Source organism: Dermacentor variabilis, chromosome 3, assembly GCF_050947875.1.
Source record: "Dermacentor variabilis isolate Ectoservices chromosome 3, ASM5094787v1, whole genome shotgun sequence".
Classification (NCBI taxonomy): Eukaryota; Metazoa; Arthropoda; class Arachnida; order Ixodida; family Ixodidae; genus Dermacentor; species Dermacentor variabilis.
In genome coordinates, this window is record NC_134570.1 from 15,115,785 (window position 1) to 15,134,224 (window position 18,440).

An 18,440-nucleotide genomic window follows, 5' to 3' on the forward strand; every position below is an offset into this window, starting at 1 on the left:
CAAAAATGCCACTTGCACACCATAGGGAACACCTATAATATAGTTGCTACTAAACAGTAAATACTTTTACTGGACAGTAAATACCTAGACGCAAATACCTTGGAAAATATCTACCGAGGTTCTACAGCTACCTTAATTCTACACAAGAAAAGCAGGAAGATACCTATAAAGAAAGGGTGCAGACAGCTAGGAAGACACAATCTCTCCAATGCTATTCACCGCGTGCTTGGAAGAAGTATTCAAGCTATTAAACTGGGAAGGCTTAGGAGTAAGGATCGATGGCGAATATCTCGGCAACCTTCGGTTTGCCGATGACATTGTTCTATTCAGCAACAATGCAGACGAGTTACAACAGATGATTGAAGACCTTAACAGAGAGAGTGTAAGAGTGGGGTTAAATATTAATATGCAGAAGACAAAGATAATGATGAATAGCCGGGCAAGGGAACAAGAGTTCAAGATCGCCAGTCAGCTTCTAGAGTCTGTGCAGGAGTACATTTGCCTAGGTCAATTAATCACAGGGAACCCTGATCATGAGAAGGAAATTCATAGAAGAATAAAAATAGGTTGGATCGCATATGGCAGAAATTGTCAGCTCCTGACTGGAAGCTTACCATTATTATTGAAAAGGAAGGTGTACAATCACTGCATTTTACCAGTGCTGACATATAGGGCAAGGACTTGGAGACTGACAAAGAAGCTTGACAACAAGTTAAGGACCGCGCAAAGAGTGATGGAATGAAGATTGCTAGGCGTAATGTTAAGACACAGAAAGAGAGCGGTTTGGATCAGAGAGCAAACGGGTATAGACGATATTGTACTTGACACCAAGAGAAAAAAATGGAGCTGGGCTGGTGATGTAATGTGCCAGTTGGGTAACCGCTGGACCATTAGGTTTACAGAATGGGTACCAAGAAAAGGGAAACACAGTCGATGACAGCAGAAGACTAGGTGGAGCGATGAAATCAGGAAATTCGCGGGTGCTAGTTGGAATCGGCTGGCACAGGACAGGGGTAATTGGAGATCACAGGGAGAGGCCTTCGTCCTGCAGTGGACATAAAACTTTATGTAGGTGTTCTGTGATAAAACGGACTGCTGCCACTGATGATGATGATTAGGAATACATGGCATGGCCCACAACATAGTAAATACACTTGGGTTATTTGTGCCAAGGTTGCAGTAGTGATTATCTAGGAAACTGTGATGGCATATACACGCTGATTTTAATGTGGTGTTCTTTTGTGTGCAAAAATGTTCACATGTAAACGTTTCGCAATCGGCTGCATAAAGGTGCATTCATTGCAGCCAGAAAAGTCTGAAGGTACAGAGTGAAGAAACATAATGTCGCAGAATTAGTTTATTGCACAGCACAGTATGTTTTGAGCATACACAAGTATGCTACTGTACACATAACTTGGAATTGAAGTTTTCAACAATTGACATCAATAGAACAACAACAGGCAAGCGACATTGTTATGATAAAACAAGCAAAAAAAAGGTGCATCACAGCTGATGTAAACACAGTCAGGAACAGAAAGAGCAATTGAGATTGCTGGTGCACTTTGTGGCAAAAGCTATGTGCATTGCTAAACACTCGTAAATGGGTAGGCATGTTACTTGAGGTTATGCATCAGCCCAACACTTGACCACAGTAATAAGGCATGCATGAATAGCATTCGCTAGTGTTTACCGTAATGTTGTAAACATGAGAAAGACAACAAGCAGGCACTTGTTCATTTAGAAATGTAGCTTTAAGAAGAAACTACTTGTAACAAGCAACAACATTGGTGCTAATATAAACATATTGGCAACTAGGGAAACGGTTCTGGAAAAGCAAGCATAGTGTGTACATACTTATGTTCTTTGGACACAAAGTGAGTCTTCTATTGCATCAAATTTATTAAGAAATTTGCTTTGAATATTAACAGCAGGAGGATTACTGCTTTATTTATCGTTATCACCTTTCAGTAAACATTCTACATCACTATTATATCGCTTACAACTATAGGTTGCTTGTTGAGCAGTCATCAAAATGAAGCAAGGCAGGAAAAACAAAATAGTTCCCATACCTTTACAAAAATTGCTAACAGTCATGCAAGGTGTACTCAAAAGTAGTGTTCCACCATGCTGTGAGCACATAATAAAAACAACTGAGGTAAGCACTTGTAAGAATGCTAGTTGTTCCTCAACAGTGAGATGTTCCTCAAGAATTTTTATATTTACTGCTGCTGCCCAGACTGTTAGTATCGAGATTGTTGACAAAGTTTGTTTCAACTCTCAGCTTTCTGAAAACTTGATTTCTTTTATTGCTTCAGCATCACTCCCTCTTTGGACTCGGACTAGGGCTTGCTTTAAATAGTCGTTCTCTCTCTCACTACCTCTAGTTTGTGCTCAGAAATGTGTGGCCATACTTCTTTATGAAATAGAACAAATGGGCAAGTTGGCCCTTCATATTTCTCAAATTATTTATGCACTGCATGAAATGCACTGCAGCATGCCATGCACTGCGGTATGGCATGAAACGGTACCTTGGTAAAGATTCAAGCTTGAAAACAACATTATGATAGTCCTAAATATTATGGCGTAGAAGTATGCTGTCACTGTAAATTCAAGACGGCACAAACTCCTGAGCACTCTAATGACAGTTGTACTAGTTTTAATATGTTATACGAAGCCTGTAGTTATGCTTGGTAGGGGTTGTCCAAATGCAAGCAGTGTTTTGTTTACTTGGTACTGGACAGCAAATCAGGTTCTCTCTCTCAATCCACTTTACTGCAAGTCATGGTGACTGCAGGCAAAGTGCATGCCTCAGGGAAATCGTAATTTTAACACGCATGCATTCTACCTTGAGCATCATAGTTAGACGTTTTCAGTTTTTCACCATTAGTGTCACTTAATCACCAGTGCAGGTGCAAGCTTCTTTTTTCTTGTGTGTGTTTGTGTGGCAGGAGTAAAGTTTTACTTTACAAAAAAGGAAACTGGGTGTAAGGGCTGACAGGTGTGAGAAAGGCTATGGCTCCCATTTATCGTTTTGGCATATTCACACAGTCGGATGCACTAGAGGTAATGCATCAACATAAGAAGGCACGCGGCTTTTCATTTCCTGAAGAGTGTTAAGAGGCGACATTGCATGAACCCACCTACTCAAATAATTGTGAATTGCAGAAATGCCCGTCTTGAGCAACGTTTATAGATAATGTTGGTTTTGGGTAACCACTGTGTCTTTAATATAATTTGTTGCACTTAATAGCGAAAGTTAAATTCTAGTGGTTGTTTGGTGAAGGTTTCTTATTACGCACTCAATCTTATTTTTTACCAAAACTAGCCGAAAGACAAAGAAAAAGCCTAAAGTTTAAACTCTCAATAAAAACACATCAATGCTGTAACTGCATGAATCAAGGTGTCCAGTTTTGATGAAACTGATATATTACTTAAAAGTTGGCTATAAATGTCCAACTTTAATGCATTGACATTGCACTTGCAGCAAAAAACTTCATTAAATTGCAAATTTCCTTAACTCGAAATTTTTCTTTCAAAAGAACAAAAATATGCGAAATGTTCATAGAACAGTCCTGGTAGATAGCATTCTGCCAGCAAGCATTTATGAACAGATTCCGGCAAGAAACTTGACCAGTGATTGTGGGGTCGAAAGCACTGGTACCTGTAGTAGCAATCGCGTCGAGCCAAATCAGGAGCCAGTTGAAAACAGATTTTTGGCCATGTCGTGTTATCAGTAGTTAACGAAAAAGGAACAAGAAATATGCGACATGTTCATAGAACAGTCCTGGTAGACAGCAACCTGCCAGCAAGCATTTATGAACAGATTCCCACAGGAAACTTGACTTATGATTGCGGGGTCGAAAGCACTGGTACCTCTGTTGTAGCAATCGCGTCGAGCCAAATCAGGAGCCAGTCAAAAACATATTTTGACCTTGTTGTGTTAGCAGTAGTTAATGAAAAAGGGCGTTGAGTGATCTTTGTCCTGCTTCACGTTAACTGCCCCATCCTTTGGAAACATATGTCAAATTGCATAGTTATAAAGCAACCTGCTGGACAGCATTTATAGTGACCAGCAGACAGAACAAATATCCAGAGAGAAACAAATAGGCAATATAATTCGGCATTATCTGACCATTGGCATATGGTTGAAAAGAAAAAAGAAGGAAACTGGTTTGGTGCGTAATTATGCATATTGCCGCTTTGATACATTCATGCTGGCGATTCCTGCTTCGCAGCACTCTTCTGTGAGAAGAGAGATGGGCTTGTTGGTACAACATGATTGGGGAGACACTTTGAACAGCTATAAGGAAAAGCAGAGCTCTGCTTTACTAACCGCATGTACCGTTAATAAATTGTTTATAGAGCTGCTCGAGCACTTTCTTTTTTCTTTCCATTCATCCCTGTGGAAATGTCTTCCCCATTGGGCTTTTACATAATCTTTATAGGAGTCTGACGCAAATGTGATAGTCGTGGTCCAACGCCTCGTATGGAAGGTGAGTGTACGTGAGGTGCGCGTTTTTGACAAATTGTTCGCGAATACTATCGATAAGGGAAGTGCGCACCTGCCTTGCAGCAAGCTTATATTCGTTTAGGAACGCCCCATCGTGTGGCTCACGTTGACGTGTGTGCGACCGATGCTTGGCTGTGATCGAAAAGCCAGCGCTCGTGGGTCTGAATTTCTCAACCTCGGCAAAATTATATTCACTAACACCCGTGCTCTAGCGAAACCGCACTTCAGAATTCGGCCACGGATTGTGACCAATACGTTGAGGGCTAGCAGCATGCCCTATAATTGACATTTATCGCTTTGAATGCTTTGAATCTAAGCGCAACCACAACCATCTGCGTATCGTGCTTGCCCCATAGCTTCTTCAACTAAGCTTCGCGACTACGTTTTCAACTAATGGTCCAATCAGCGCGGCCGTTCATGAGCCGTGGGTCCAATATTGAGTTTCGCAACAGGTGTGATCGAAGAGCCCCGTCATGCGCCGTGGTCTCCGCTGGGTCGCCTTTCGTGCTGCGTCGCAATCACCTCCGTTCGGAGCAGACACCGTCCTTGCAGGCCTGGCACAGTTCGGCGTTGTGCGGGTTTCGCGGCTTTCCCGGCCGCCGGTTCTTGTGGATGGGCGGCTGCTGGAAGCCGTAGTAAACTTGGCCCACCCGGTTGTAGATGTTCACCAGCACCTGCGAGCGCCCAGTCAAGTGCTTGCAGTGACACCGCTGCATGCGTATGACGCGGCAGAAGGAAGGGGAAAATTGGGATAGAAACCACTCATGAAGACGATTGTTAAAGTACGCAATAGCTTCCTGTTGTATGTCTATCACCGTGCCATCCCGTGAAGAAAAAACGTTGCACAAGGCTTTCTTAATTGTTTCCTGACGCACTTCCTTTGCATGCTGTATGAGAAAAATAAAAATCAGGAGTACTTCAAGCAACCCGTAGCAGAAATTTAGCTTTAGTAAGCACGCACCAAAGACAGCGTCAACTCTGTCATCACACGCTGTCGCTCCAGTTCTTCCCTAGTACGGCCTCGCCGCTCCTTCGACGTGACATGGAAGACATCTTGGGCAAATAGTTAGTTGCCGCCTAATGCGCGCACCCCTGTTAGCGCGACTAGTTCTGTGCCCAAGGCTACCAGTGAACTAGAACTATTTCTAGTTCACTGTACCCAAGCCCGACGTCGTCATGCCAACTTCAACCTCCGCACTTCTCTGGCGTCCGTGGGCTCATCTCGCGGTGTATTTTTATGTAAAGCCTCCTTCTTAGTTCTAAGCACTGCAAAATTCTAAAACCACCGTGAGCATCTAGAGATCTGAGGTCTTCGCGATGTTTCTGCCCACTATAGGCCAACTATAACAACTAACCAGCTAACTAACTAACTAACTAACTAACTAACTAACTAACTAACTAACTAACTAACTAACTAACTAACTAACTAACTAACTAACTAACTAACTAACTAACTAAATATAAATAAATGTATTTTTGCATTGTTCTTTTTTGTTTAGGCACTGTAACACCGTGAAGAAAATTGCGAAGTCGGATTTCTTTTTGGAAGGTTGGATATCAATGGGTTGGCAGGTGGGTGCAACGCCCTTTTCCACGCAGTGCACCATCTCCTGCTTCACTGGCTGCCCCTTCTCGTTTTCCATTGCTTTTCCGCGCGGCAGCAAAGTCGTACAGAAAAGAACCCTTCTGGTGTCGCCTGAAGTGACTTTCGTGTGGAGACACGAAAGAAGCACCGCGATGGGAAACGTTATAACGAGAGCACGCATGTCAGCTGACTACTAGTGACACGCGTCCGCCGTTCTACGCAGCGGTCAGTGCTCATGTTTACTCTGCTGACAATTAAGTGTACATGCGGCGATTCTCTGAAGCGCAAAGCTTCTGCGCGCTCTTCCTTGTTATCTTTATTCGCCCTTTCCCACGCGTAACATAACCAACCGAGGCGCCGCCATAGCTAAGCTTCTTGCCTTTCCTTCTGTATATCTGCCCCTCGAGTAAATACGCGTGCTTCTTCCACCCAAAATGGCAGCACATCAGCACCCACGCTTCGTGGCATGTACTAATTGAGGGCTGACCTTGACCACTTCCTCCGGGTACCACATGGCCGGCTCATAGCGGCCCACCTTGCACTTGTCGCACTGCTGGCCGTACAGCTTGAAGGTGACCAGGCCCTCGCCGTGGCTCGTCAGCAGGAACCAGAACGAGATGCGCCCCTTCATGGACGTCCAGCCGTGGCCGCATTCCTGCGCGGCAGTGAGCAGCGCGTCGTTAAGGTGCCTACCCAGCCGCAGGAGGGCGCTATCAGTGTTGGCGCGCGCACCTCGCAGCAGAAGCGCACTTTGGCCGAGTCGACGAACGTCTGCCAGTTGACGCCGATGGGGCGCTGCACGACCGGCAGCAGGTACCACGTCTGGGGCACGTACTGCGAGAACAGCTTCTGGAACTCGGCCTGCCACACTTGCTCCATGCCACTGCGTACGACAAAGGGCGCTGTCACAGTCTCCTCCCCACGCGGAATCCCTCTCGAGTTGGTGTCTCAACGTCATTTTGTGTACCTCGACGTCTGCTATGGGAAGGGTTCTGCGAAGTGATCACTTTATGCAAGGCCAAGGCACAACACATTTTTGGGAGCATAAGATGTACAAAGAAACCAAATGCTTCAGCTTCTCGCGATATTCCTGCAGGTGTACTAAAAATACGAAATGCAATTTGCCTTTGCGGCTGTTTGTCAGCAGCGACACCTATGCGCACACTCTAGCATGTCCTCGCGCTGGCCACAAGCTTTCGAAAGGCGGTGTTAGCAAAAACATACAAATCTTTCGTGGCTTGAGCATCATTGGAGGCAACACTCCGCTTTGGAATAAATTCCACGAGCAAGATTATTAATTCCACACTGCGCTTGACTCGACCGCGAAGCATCCGAGCTTTGCCGCATTTTGCGATTTCTTCTGTGGGCATGCAGACGTTAATAGGTCGGCTGCGCCGCCGAGCAGGGCAATGTTTCATAACGTGGCCAAAGGGAACGGCAGGGTGCCTTGAGGTAGTTCAGGTGCCGCGGGGCCCCTCTATGGCCATAAAAGGCGCGTCTTACAAACGAGAGGAAGAGAGACGTGAACCATTTGCAGTGGACGTACTACATGAATGGGAAGCGGCATTTTTTCATATAAATCGAAAGAAACGAACACGGTTGACGTTGACACATAGTTGTGACTAACTACATTGCACCATTACGTTACCGGCCTAATTCCCGACGTATTGCATTTGTCAGTTGAGGTAAGCTGGGGGGGGGGGGGGGGTGAAGCGAAACCGAGGTAGCCACAAAAGTAGCACAATCTTTTTATATTTTTGTCACCATAGTTCTTTTTGTCACCATAGTCATAGGCGCCTACTACGGGGAAAGGGGGGGGGGGGGGCGAGTCCCCTCCTTGGCGATGCGCCGAAGCGTACACCCCCTCACACACACACGCACCACAGTTTTATCACCCACATCATTTGAGGTTTCTTTTGACTTCCCTCGACCTTCTCACTTAAGAGGAAGCTTTAGCTCGGGTGCTTCTATCTGAATACATGTAAAGGAGAATTCGTTTTCCTCGGCAACCACTGCACCGAATTTGGCGTGGTCTGTTGCATTTAAAAGAAAAATTTTAAATCTAGTGATTGTTGGTATCGAATTTCTTATTTAAGTCGTCAATCATTTATTAAAATGTGGCAAAAATAAAAAAACAATTTCAGAACACGAAATTATTAAGTTTACAACGCTGTAACTTGGTAATGAAAAATGATATCACAATTATTTATTTGTTTCCACAAGCAAGGAGGTACATGGTTGTGGCGGAAAAACAAGGGGAAAAAAGCTGCGGAGAAGCAGCTTGACTGGCCCCACGTTCCGTTTACAATGGCAGCAGCAGGGCAGGTGGGAAACGGTAAGGGGGGAAAAAAAAGAGAAGAAAGGAAGGAAAGAAAAGAGAGAAGAGCAAAAGCACTAAGGGCAAAAGATCACTAAGTACAACGGTACACAGTCAAGATTGGAGGAACATATCACGCAGATTTTTCGCGGAACAAGTCAACACATCGATATTGCATCTGGTAAGATCATTGAGTAGACTGGGCAGCCAGTAGCATAACATTTGCTGGCCATAATTAGTCCGAAGTTGAGGAACACACCAAGTCTCAGGAGCTCGAGTTGTGTAGGGGGTTTCTCGTTTTGTGAGATTAGCGAGAGAGCTGAGGGCACCAATATTTTTCTCATATCTCCTGTAGGTTGTCAACAAGCGCAGGTTTATTAGGGCAGGCAATTTAAGGGTTTTAAGCGCGCTGAAAAGAGGAGCGGAATGAAAATCACGAGGCTTATTACAAATGACACGAAGAAATTTCTTCTGGATAACAAACAGCTTTTGAATATTTGTGGCTGAAGTTGTCCCCCATACGAGGCAGCCGTAATTTAGAGTACATCTAAAGCGGACAAAATTGATATGTTACACATGAATCTAAAAAAAGAATTTAGTAATATGGAAATACAGCTTTTGCAGAACATTTGTACACAATGTAACAAATTCACTTAAGATATAAAATGACATACTAAATTTGTCCGCTTTCAATGGTCTAATGGATGCCGTTTACAGAACCGCGATATCTGTTCTTGATGCAGAGCTATCAATTTGGAAACTTCGTGCTTCTATTTTTTTCAAACTTTCGAATTTTCGAAAACCTTCTTAATTATATTCAGGATCCCAATCGACATTCCGCTTCCTGCAGTCACTAAAATTTAACTTTCTCTTTCAAATGCAACAGATTTTATTAAAATTGGTCCAGTGGTTATCTCAGAAAAACGTTTTTGCGTTTTACATGTATTTGAATAGACCGCGTCGGAGTTGGGCCCGAGCTAAAGCTACCTCTAAAAATTTTATTGCGATTAATAGCTTGCTACATCATTGTTGGCGCGGACGTGCACGGGTTTTTATTCATACTTTCGCTTTATTTCTGCAAATCCTGGCAGTAGCAGGACACGCGCATTAGAAGCACGAGCAGCGGCTGCCTCATCCGTATTTACTCACTTCAACATTGTTTTAAATTTCCATGGTAAACACCATGCACATACGTAATATATTTAAATATATACAAAGGACAAAGTTTATTATATTTCTGAAAGACAAGGAGGTAGCAAATTAAAATTATTTCTAATGGTATAGATAGCCTATGCCTAGAGAATCAATATGTTGCCTTATGTTACCTCACTTCAAATTGCTTTGCGTGTTTTTTTGACCCTGAAATAAATCTGCAGACTTCACTGAACCTTTCGGCAGTCTTTCATCAACAGCGTACGAAATGCACGTGAATGACATGTGCCTCAGTATTGCTCCTCTTTCCAGTAAGCAATGCTAACAACTCATGAGAAGAGAAAACTCTTCTAATAACAACATTTATTAGGGATGGAACCATCGTTGCTTGCACGCAAAGGTCATAAATATATACAGGATGTCCCAATTAACTAGCGTGCACGAAGATATTAAAAAGAGCAATTGCTCTACTCGAAGAGAACCTAGTACATAATGTTTCCGGTAAAGTGGAGTAGCTGCCAGTATCTTTTTATTACTGCGATTTAATTCGGTAATTGTAATTAATTATCTAACTCGAGGTGTACTAGCCTAATTATCGAAGTGTCAATGAGACATTTGTACGTACAGCCAAGGGACATCTAATTGCGGTATATTCAGCGACGTACTAATTGCGTACTATTTTTTTCCGACTGTTAAATAAACCCGGCGAAATATAAAAAATACCACGTGATCTGCCGCGCCCGGCCGAAGTAACACATCGCGTTTGGTGCCAGTTGGAAACAAGCTGTGATAGCTTTGTATTAACACAGACTAAGTGCGTGGATGTGCTTTTTTTTTTTTTTGCCTCAAGACTTATCGCCGCGAAAGCGAATTGACAACGTCAGTGCAAAGGTTTAAGGGTGCCTTTTGTTTCGTCCCAGTCGCCATGTCTTTCTAATGAGCAGAATGAAAACATGACCCTTGCCTTGGGTGCTACAAATGGGAACAAAAGGAAGGCCGCAAATATATATCAGTTATGGAGGTGTGGCGGTAGACCAAACGCGTCGACTATCACCAGAAATTATGAGAAGCTGAGACGAACCGGCAGCTTCCAGAAAGAGCGGCGGAGGACTCCATCTTTGAGTCCTATATACACACGTATGATCTAGCATTTATGGCCTCAAACTCTCATGCTAGCTTGTGGGATGTGGCCGCCCAGGCACCAATTTCGGAGTAATCAGTTTAGTGGATTCTAAACGACGGCCTTTCACCCGTACCACCTTAACCAGCACCAATGCTTAGAAGACAGGCACCTGTAGAATCGTCTATAGATTTCTCGAATTGGGTCCTCACAAAAGCCAATGAAACACAAGACTTTTTGAGCAACATCGTGTGTACAGGTGAAGCCAATTTTGCAGAAACGGCCAGGTAACTTTGCATAATGCACACTATTGGAATGACTCCAATCCACACTGGGTATAAAGCGCACTCGGCATCGGTACCAGTGGTCGTTCAATGTGCCGTTCGGAATTTACGATGGTGCTATGATGAGTCTCATCTTTTTTGATCACACAATGACTGCACAGCGTTACGTAGACGAAATCCTTGGAGGAGTGGTGGACGAGTTTCTCGGTGCTGCCGCCGTCGTCGTCTCGCACGCGGATGACGCCACGTCGGGACGTGCTTGAGACGCGGCCACGTAACAGAAGCATAAAAGGCATGCGCTATGGGTGTTTTGTTTCGTGACACTTGTTAATGAGCTGTCATTCTCAAAATTCCGAGGAGTAACTTTGTAGAGAATGTAACACAAGGTATGCGCCACGTGGAGGGCCTGCGCGGTTGTGGTTCAGAATGATTCGCCGAGCGACGCGCGGGCGTCGATGGGCCCTTAATGCTGTCGCGTTGTGCACGAGTGTCACAGAAGAGACGATCCGAGAAGCTCGTGTCGCATGTTCTTTTCCTTCCTCTCATTTCTACGTCACACTTATTATCCGTCTCTCAAGGCCGTCTGATCACATTGATAACAAAAGCCCCTTGATAACGCGGCCGAAGCGCCGCTCTGACCACGCACGAAATGCGAAACGCAATTTAATGGGCATAGAATGATTCAAAATCCCGGCATTAAAAATTGAATTATGGGGTTTTACGTGCCAAAACCACTTTCTGATTATGAGGCACGCCGTAGTGGAGGACTCGGGAAATTTCGACTACCTGGGGTTCTTTAACGTGCATCTAAATCTAAGTATACGGATGTTTTCGCATTTCGCCCCCATCGAAATGCGGCTGCCGCGGCCGGGATTCGATCCCGCGACCTCGTGCTCAGCAGCCCGATACCATAGCCACTGAGCTAAAAAAAAATCCCGGCATTGCTGGCACGGCAACGAAAGAGTGCGCGCGAAGGTATATTTCGCTAAAGCCTTTATATTTTGCGCCAGAAACTTGCTTGGGACCAAATCCAAATTAAAGTGACCGTTTTATTTTTTCATAAAAGTGTATATGCCTCGTGCACCGCCTATAGAGGCGCCACTGAAAGCCACCTAGCGGACGCTTCCAACAGTACGCGCGGGAGCAGTAGCAGACGACAACCCTTTGCAGCAAGGATGGCTGAAGTTCGCGGCTGCGATTTCTCCTTTGTTCGGGTGCCAGGCTGCTGCTTCTGCGGTGACAGCTGTAGGGAAGAAGCTGACCTCTGTGCGAGCGGATATGAACACGATGTTACCGGTGTTTGGGACAACATGGTCCACATACGTGCAAGGTGTGTCCCGCAGACAAACGCCGTGAACGCCATTTACATGAAGCGGAGATCATGTTCACTAGCCGATAAATTTTGTTGACTAATGCGATGTCTCGATCGTGTTTTTTTTTTAAATTCTACCCTTGCCGTAATGCAGCTTCTGTGCCTCAATAATAAGCACCCTTCGTTAGTGCAAAGTTATATCAAATCCGCACGGTGCGATGTCTGCATATTCCGTTTTGATTTTTCTGCCGATGAATACATGTGACATCACCAAATAAGTGCAGTCAAAGTCGCCTCAAGAAGAGTAATTGCGAATTTATTGATGGAAACGCGTACACTAGACAACGAAGTCACCAAACGCACGGGTTAATAAGAGCGCGTGTTAGCGCTGTACCGCCGATGAACTGCCGTTCCCGCTGCAGCTTTTGCAATTTTATGTTCCCCAAGGGAGCTGCTTGGAAACGTACAAAGCTAAAGTCTGAATAACTTTTCAGTACTTTTTTGAAATGTTACTAGAGAGAGGTGCCACATGATATACTTAAAGGCAGACAGTCAAAGTAGGTGAGCGCTGGCGGCAAGGCCGGGTTTAGTCCTCTGCGGCATAAGCATAATAAGAAATAATTCAGCTGAGTACAAAATTCACATGAAAGAAGCGACTACGTTGTGAAACAAACAAATCACTCGGCATGTCAAGTCTGCTCAGACAGCATCGAGGAGTGATGACTTCCCAAACGTGACGCGAACTTTTCAGCGAAAAATTGAACAAAAATACCATATGCAGCAACTATTAGCAATTCTCGCCCTGAAATACCTATTTTCTAAACACATTTCCCAAAAAACCACAATATCTAAGATGCCCTCGGGCGAAAAGAATAAAGCTGTTAACGAAGCACTTCCTTGGTATCATTCCGATAAGACACAGCGTGATTTATACCTTTTACAAACTAGGCAGGGTGAAAACCTCGCAGCTCAAAAGAATCAACAAGAGTTACGCATGAAGCAACTAGCAACAGTTAAACATGTGCGAAGCCACGCATAAAATAGATGTAAAAACAAGAAGTGCACGACAGCTGGTGCGAGGATTTACCGGGTCACATAAAACTAACAATTCCAATTCTTGCAAACTTTTGTAGCTTTAACATACAACACAATGCGCTCGTGCAGTCGTGCTACCTAGCTAGCCCAACGCGATAATGAAGCGGAAAACAATGTAAGCGGCAAACGGCATTCCGAACTTTAGCGAAATGCCTTTAAACCTCATGCTGCACTGCAGACGAAATTCGTTGCTTAGGCGTCTAACTACGATCGAGTGTAAAAAAAAAAAGAAACACCGAAGCGACAAAGGAAAGGATGAGAACAAGAAATTTCCCGCCGAAGCGACGATCCATTGCTACCGTTGCTCCCACTGATGAGGCTTTCAGGGAATGATTAGAACTGTATCGCCGGCACTTTTCCGCCGGTATTTGAGTCCCCCACCGGGCAACAATTCTTCTTCGACGCTCCTTGAAGCTTTGGCCACCCCCCACGTGCGAAGGGTGTTGCCTATTTTGCTCTGAAAACGTGAGTAAGACAGAGAAGCACTATCAACGACACAGCAAACTACGGCGCGCGGTTGGCTCGTCTCCCATGTGTTATGCGCAAGGCCGCCACCAGTGGCGCGTCCATCGGCGCGCACTACGCGTATACGCGCTGCAAGAACAGGTTCATGTCGAAAAATAAAAGCGAAATAAAGAAACCGGGAAGCGACCGACGCGTAGAGAAAAAGCAAAACCGATGCGTTCAAGAAAGTAAATATACCACTTCTAAATGAGCCAAATTGACAATCAGTAGCCTGCACAAAAAAAAAAAGACCATCAGATTTCAGTGTGCCTTTATTATTTATGAATTCATAAGCTCCGTTGAACACCAGCTACTACCAGAGGACGTATTCGATTAGGTCTTCTTTTGCAGCAACGCAGTGCTGCGTCAGTCTTATCACATCTTCAGTGGCTTTCTTGATGACCGACCCCGGAATTCTACGGCAGACATCCGTTATCCTTGTCTTGAGATAATCTGACGTCCGTCTCGATCATGTAAGCACGATCTTTCACATAACCCCGAAGAAAGAAATCCAGTGGAGAGAGGTCAGGTGACCTAGCCGGCCAAATTACAGGCCCGTGCCTTCCAATCTATTGCGCATGAAAAGTCGCATCCAACCAGTTTCGTGCTCAGCTGCTGCTGTGTGCAGGTGCCCCATTTTGCTGATACGACAGAAGTGGAAGATGTAACAATGGGACTTCGTTGAGAAACTCATCTAGCACTCTTTCAAGGATTTCGTTCACGTAACGCTGTCCAGTTCACTGTGTGATAGAATAAGATGAGTGACCACTGCTATTGGTGCCGATTGCGCTTTACCTAGTGTGGATTTGAGTCCCTCCAATAGCGTGCATTAGGCAAATTTACCTAGGCGTTTCTGGGAAAATTGGCTTCATCTGTGCACAGGATGTTGCTCAAAAAATCCGGTGACTCATCGGCTTTTGTGAGGACCCAATTCGAGAAATCTAGATGATTTCTAGAACTAGAATCTAGAACGGGCGGGGAAGCAAGGTGAGCTGAGTAAAAGAAAAAAAAGCCCAATTTACTTTACCATTCAACACGACATATAAAGATGCGACGACATGAAGCAACAAAATCCCAATAAAGAAAGGCGTCAGGCAGGGAGATACGATCTCTCCAATGCTATTCACAGCGTGTTTACAGGAGGTATTCAGAGACTGGGAAGAATTGGGGATAAGAGTTAATGGAGAATACCTTAGTAAATTGCGATTCGCTGATGATACTGCCTTTGCTTAGTAACTCAGAGTACCAACTGCAATGCATGCTCACTGACCTGGAGAGGCAAAGCCGAAGGGTGGGTCTAAAAATTAATCTGCAGAAAATTAAAGTAATGTTTAAAAGTCTCAGAAGAGAACAGCAGTTTGCGATAGGTAGCGAGGCACTTGAAGTGGTAAGGAATACATCTACTTAGGACAGGTAGTGACCGCGGATCCGGATCATGAGACTGAAATAATCAGAAGAATAAGAATGGGCTGGGGTACGTTTAACAAGCATTCTCAGATCATGAACAGCAGGTTGCCATTATCCCTCAAGATAAAAGTGTGTAACAGCTGTGTCTTACCAGCACTCACCTACGGGGCAGAAACCTGAAGGCTTACGAAAAGGGTTCTAGTTAAATTGAGGACGACGCAACGAGCTATGGAAAGAAGAATGATGGGTGTGACGTTAAGGGATAAGAAAAGAGCAGATTGGGTGAGGCAACAAACGCGGGTAAACGATATCTTAGTTGAAATCAAGAAAAAGAAATGGGCATGAGCAGGACATGTAATGAGGAGGGAAGATAACCGATAGTCGTAAAGGGTTACAGACTGGATTCCAAGGGAAGGGAAGCGTAGCAGGGGGCGGCAGAAAGTTAGGTGGGCGGATGAGATTAAGAAGTTTGCAGGGACAACATGGCCACAATTAGTAAATGACCGGGGTAGTTGGAGAAGTATGGGAAAGGCCTTTGCCTGCATGCAGTGGGCGTAACCAGGATGCTGCTGCTGCTGATGATGATAAAGATGTGAACAGAAGCACACCAAAGGTAGGCAGCCCCATGAAGCACAGCGTCGTCTCGCAATCTAGGGATTTTTTTGCATCAATCTAGGGACAATACGGCACACTCAGTTGGCAACACTGGCTGGCACGAGCGTCGCGCGCGCGCAAACATGAACGTTGGTTCTTTGTTTTATGGTTGCCCACCACATCGTGGCGGCCACGACCGGGATAAAGCCGGTCGTGGTGGCGACATACGCTGGTCTGAGCGTAACGGGCATTCGCGCCCGCCCAATCGTCCCACATCGCGCATCACCAAGGTGCGACGGCACTGGCGTTGCTTATTTTCACGCCAGCGTTCTGAGGCTCCTTCAGCGCAACTTTGCTGTCTCTTTTAATTATTCTCTTTCGGGCGCTACTACCAGTTTTTATTTAATCATGCGAAAGCGTCAAATGCCACGCGCGCTCGTGACGCTGACTTGTGCTTGCTGGCTCGGGCAGCACGTACCGCTATGGGGTCTAAGCTTCTACCACAGAGAAAGCATCTACATCGTCGGCGGCCGCAACCTCGGCAGTAGCGAAACGAGGCCGTCCACGCCAGTGCATCGCAGGCGAAGCATGGGGGCGTAAGAACGCAGCAAAACGAGCGAAAAGGCAGGCAGCGAAATCCAGCGTCGTCGTCGTCAACTCTCCCACTACACGGCGGGCGGACGCAAACATTACTCACGGCGCAGAACTAGAAGGACCGCTCAGCGGCGTTCAGTTGGATATTAATGCTTCAAGGAACGACTTCGGCAATAGGAAAAGAAATGGAGGAAGGGAGATCGTAGTGTATCGGTCCGTGATGGCAAAATACCGGAGAACGTCAAATAAGTGCTCGGCGGGAAACTCAGGTGACCCAATCGGCCGGAGAACGACGGCGTGACAGCGAGGCTTCTTCAGCTTTGGTCGCGTAAACTACGGATGCCGTCCGTTGGAAAAACTTAATATAGTAGCTCCAAGCTGCGTGTATAAAATGAGCCAGACGTGTCCAACCATTTTGTCGCACATTAGAGCCGCCCTTTGCCTAGATGCACAGAAAAATAAAATACATATGTGCGAATGACAAACTGAGGCAGAATGGTCGTGTCAAGGGACGACCTGAGAAGCAGCCAGAACAGCGTCAATGCGTCTTCCTTCCTCAAGAGCGGCAACGGACGCGGACTCAAAGGGCTTCTCTGACCCACATCGTGCTTGTAGAACGTGCACGGTGTCAACTGGGCGCGCAGCTTGTAGCTACCGCGATGCACGAACGCAGTACACACCGCATAAATGCGTGCCGCTCTGCTACGATTCGCCACTTCGGTCACACAAACGAGCCGTCGTGAGCGCCTGCGTGTTTTCCGCTTCAGTCCGCACGGAGAGCCGCACGTTGACGTGTGTGGAGGAAACAATGCGAGGCCCTTCAATGTTTCCCTTGCGCTGTCGACTCGGCACGCTCCGCGATCCCCAGCGAGTGCGCAGTGTCACCGATGCGTCGTCACGCGCCTGAACTGCGGTGTATGTGCTGAGACACAGCACGGCAACTATCTGACTATTGTGACCGGGCCCGAGCTTTCGACGTTTCTGCACTGCTGGAGCATCACTGCGACGTCTGGTAAGAACCGAGAGGGGACGGTGTCGCGGCAAACCAGGGGCAGAGAAGCTCGCCAACGGTGATCCGACGTCCCGTCGCACAGCTCGCGGTGGCGAACAAGAAAGGTTTCCCTCTTTCGGGAACGACGCTGTTTAAAAAAAAAAAAAAAAAAAATGCGCGTACGCGCACCAGGATTCTGACTGCCTTCGTGCGAGCCTAATTAACGGAAACTTTGAAGACGAACGCCACGATTACACACACGCACGTGTTCGTGACGCACTTTTCACGTTCCACGATAATGAAATATTCGCGGTCTAGACTTCCGTGAAGACGAACCCGACTGCAGAGAGCGACTGTTCCTCGACTTATTAGAGGCCGGGACGTTGACGTATACCTCCTTCGTTTCCCGCACCGGCTGCGTCCAAGCAACAGCCACAAAAGATCCCGAATCGGCGTGCTGCCTGGAGCACGTGGGGCACTTCGCTTTCGTTTCTCTGCTTTGTCTTCATTTTTTAACAAATCATTACCTGGCGCAATATATGCGCAAATTATTCTTAGTATTTCAATGTTTCAATAACTGCTTAAATAACAGCGATATACTTCTTTCTTTATTTTCATCTCAAACAACCAACCGAACAAACAAACAAAAGCGCGCCGGCGAAAGAGGACCGACTAAAGGCCAGAATACATGGAGCGAACTTTCACGACGAAGTTCGGGCGGCAGAAAATCTGCCGCGGCGCGACGCCGTATGTTCGTCGGGCTGCGCTACATGGAGCTGATGGAGCCAAGACAGGCCGGCCGCCGCCGGCGAGTCGCTGCGTTGTTATCAGTGTGGCTAGACGAGGCAAGTGCGCTGTCGTGAAACACTTGACAAAAAAAAAAACTTTAACGACAATTATTATCGCTTTTGAAGTACGGAGCACTCTAAAAACGCGTAAAATTTTGTTTAGAAATGAGTTCTAGTCTTTTTTATG

General features: G+C 45.8%; 1 protein-coding gene across 1 annotated transcript in view; it reads right to left on the reverse strand.

The window, feature by feature from the left end:
- Positions 1–1,339: 1,339 nt before the first annotated feature.
- The window catches only part of LOC142575176 (receptor-transporting protein 4-like), a 120,081-nt gene continuing 102,980 nt past the window's right edge, over positions 1,340–18,440 (reverse strand). Inside the window, exons 2-4 of the mRNA XM_075684268.1 lie at positions 6,828–6,978; positions 6,583–6,750; positions 1,340–5,184 (exon numbers count right to left, since the gene is read on the reverse strand). Coding sequence (XP_075540383.1) covers positions 5,029–5,184; positions 6,583–6,750; positions 6,828–6,978 — 475 coding nt within the window. The 3' untranslated portion in view covers positions 1,340–5,028. The remainder of the gene's footprint in view (positions 5,185–6,582; positions 6,751–6,827; positions 6,979–18,440) is intronic.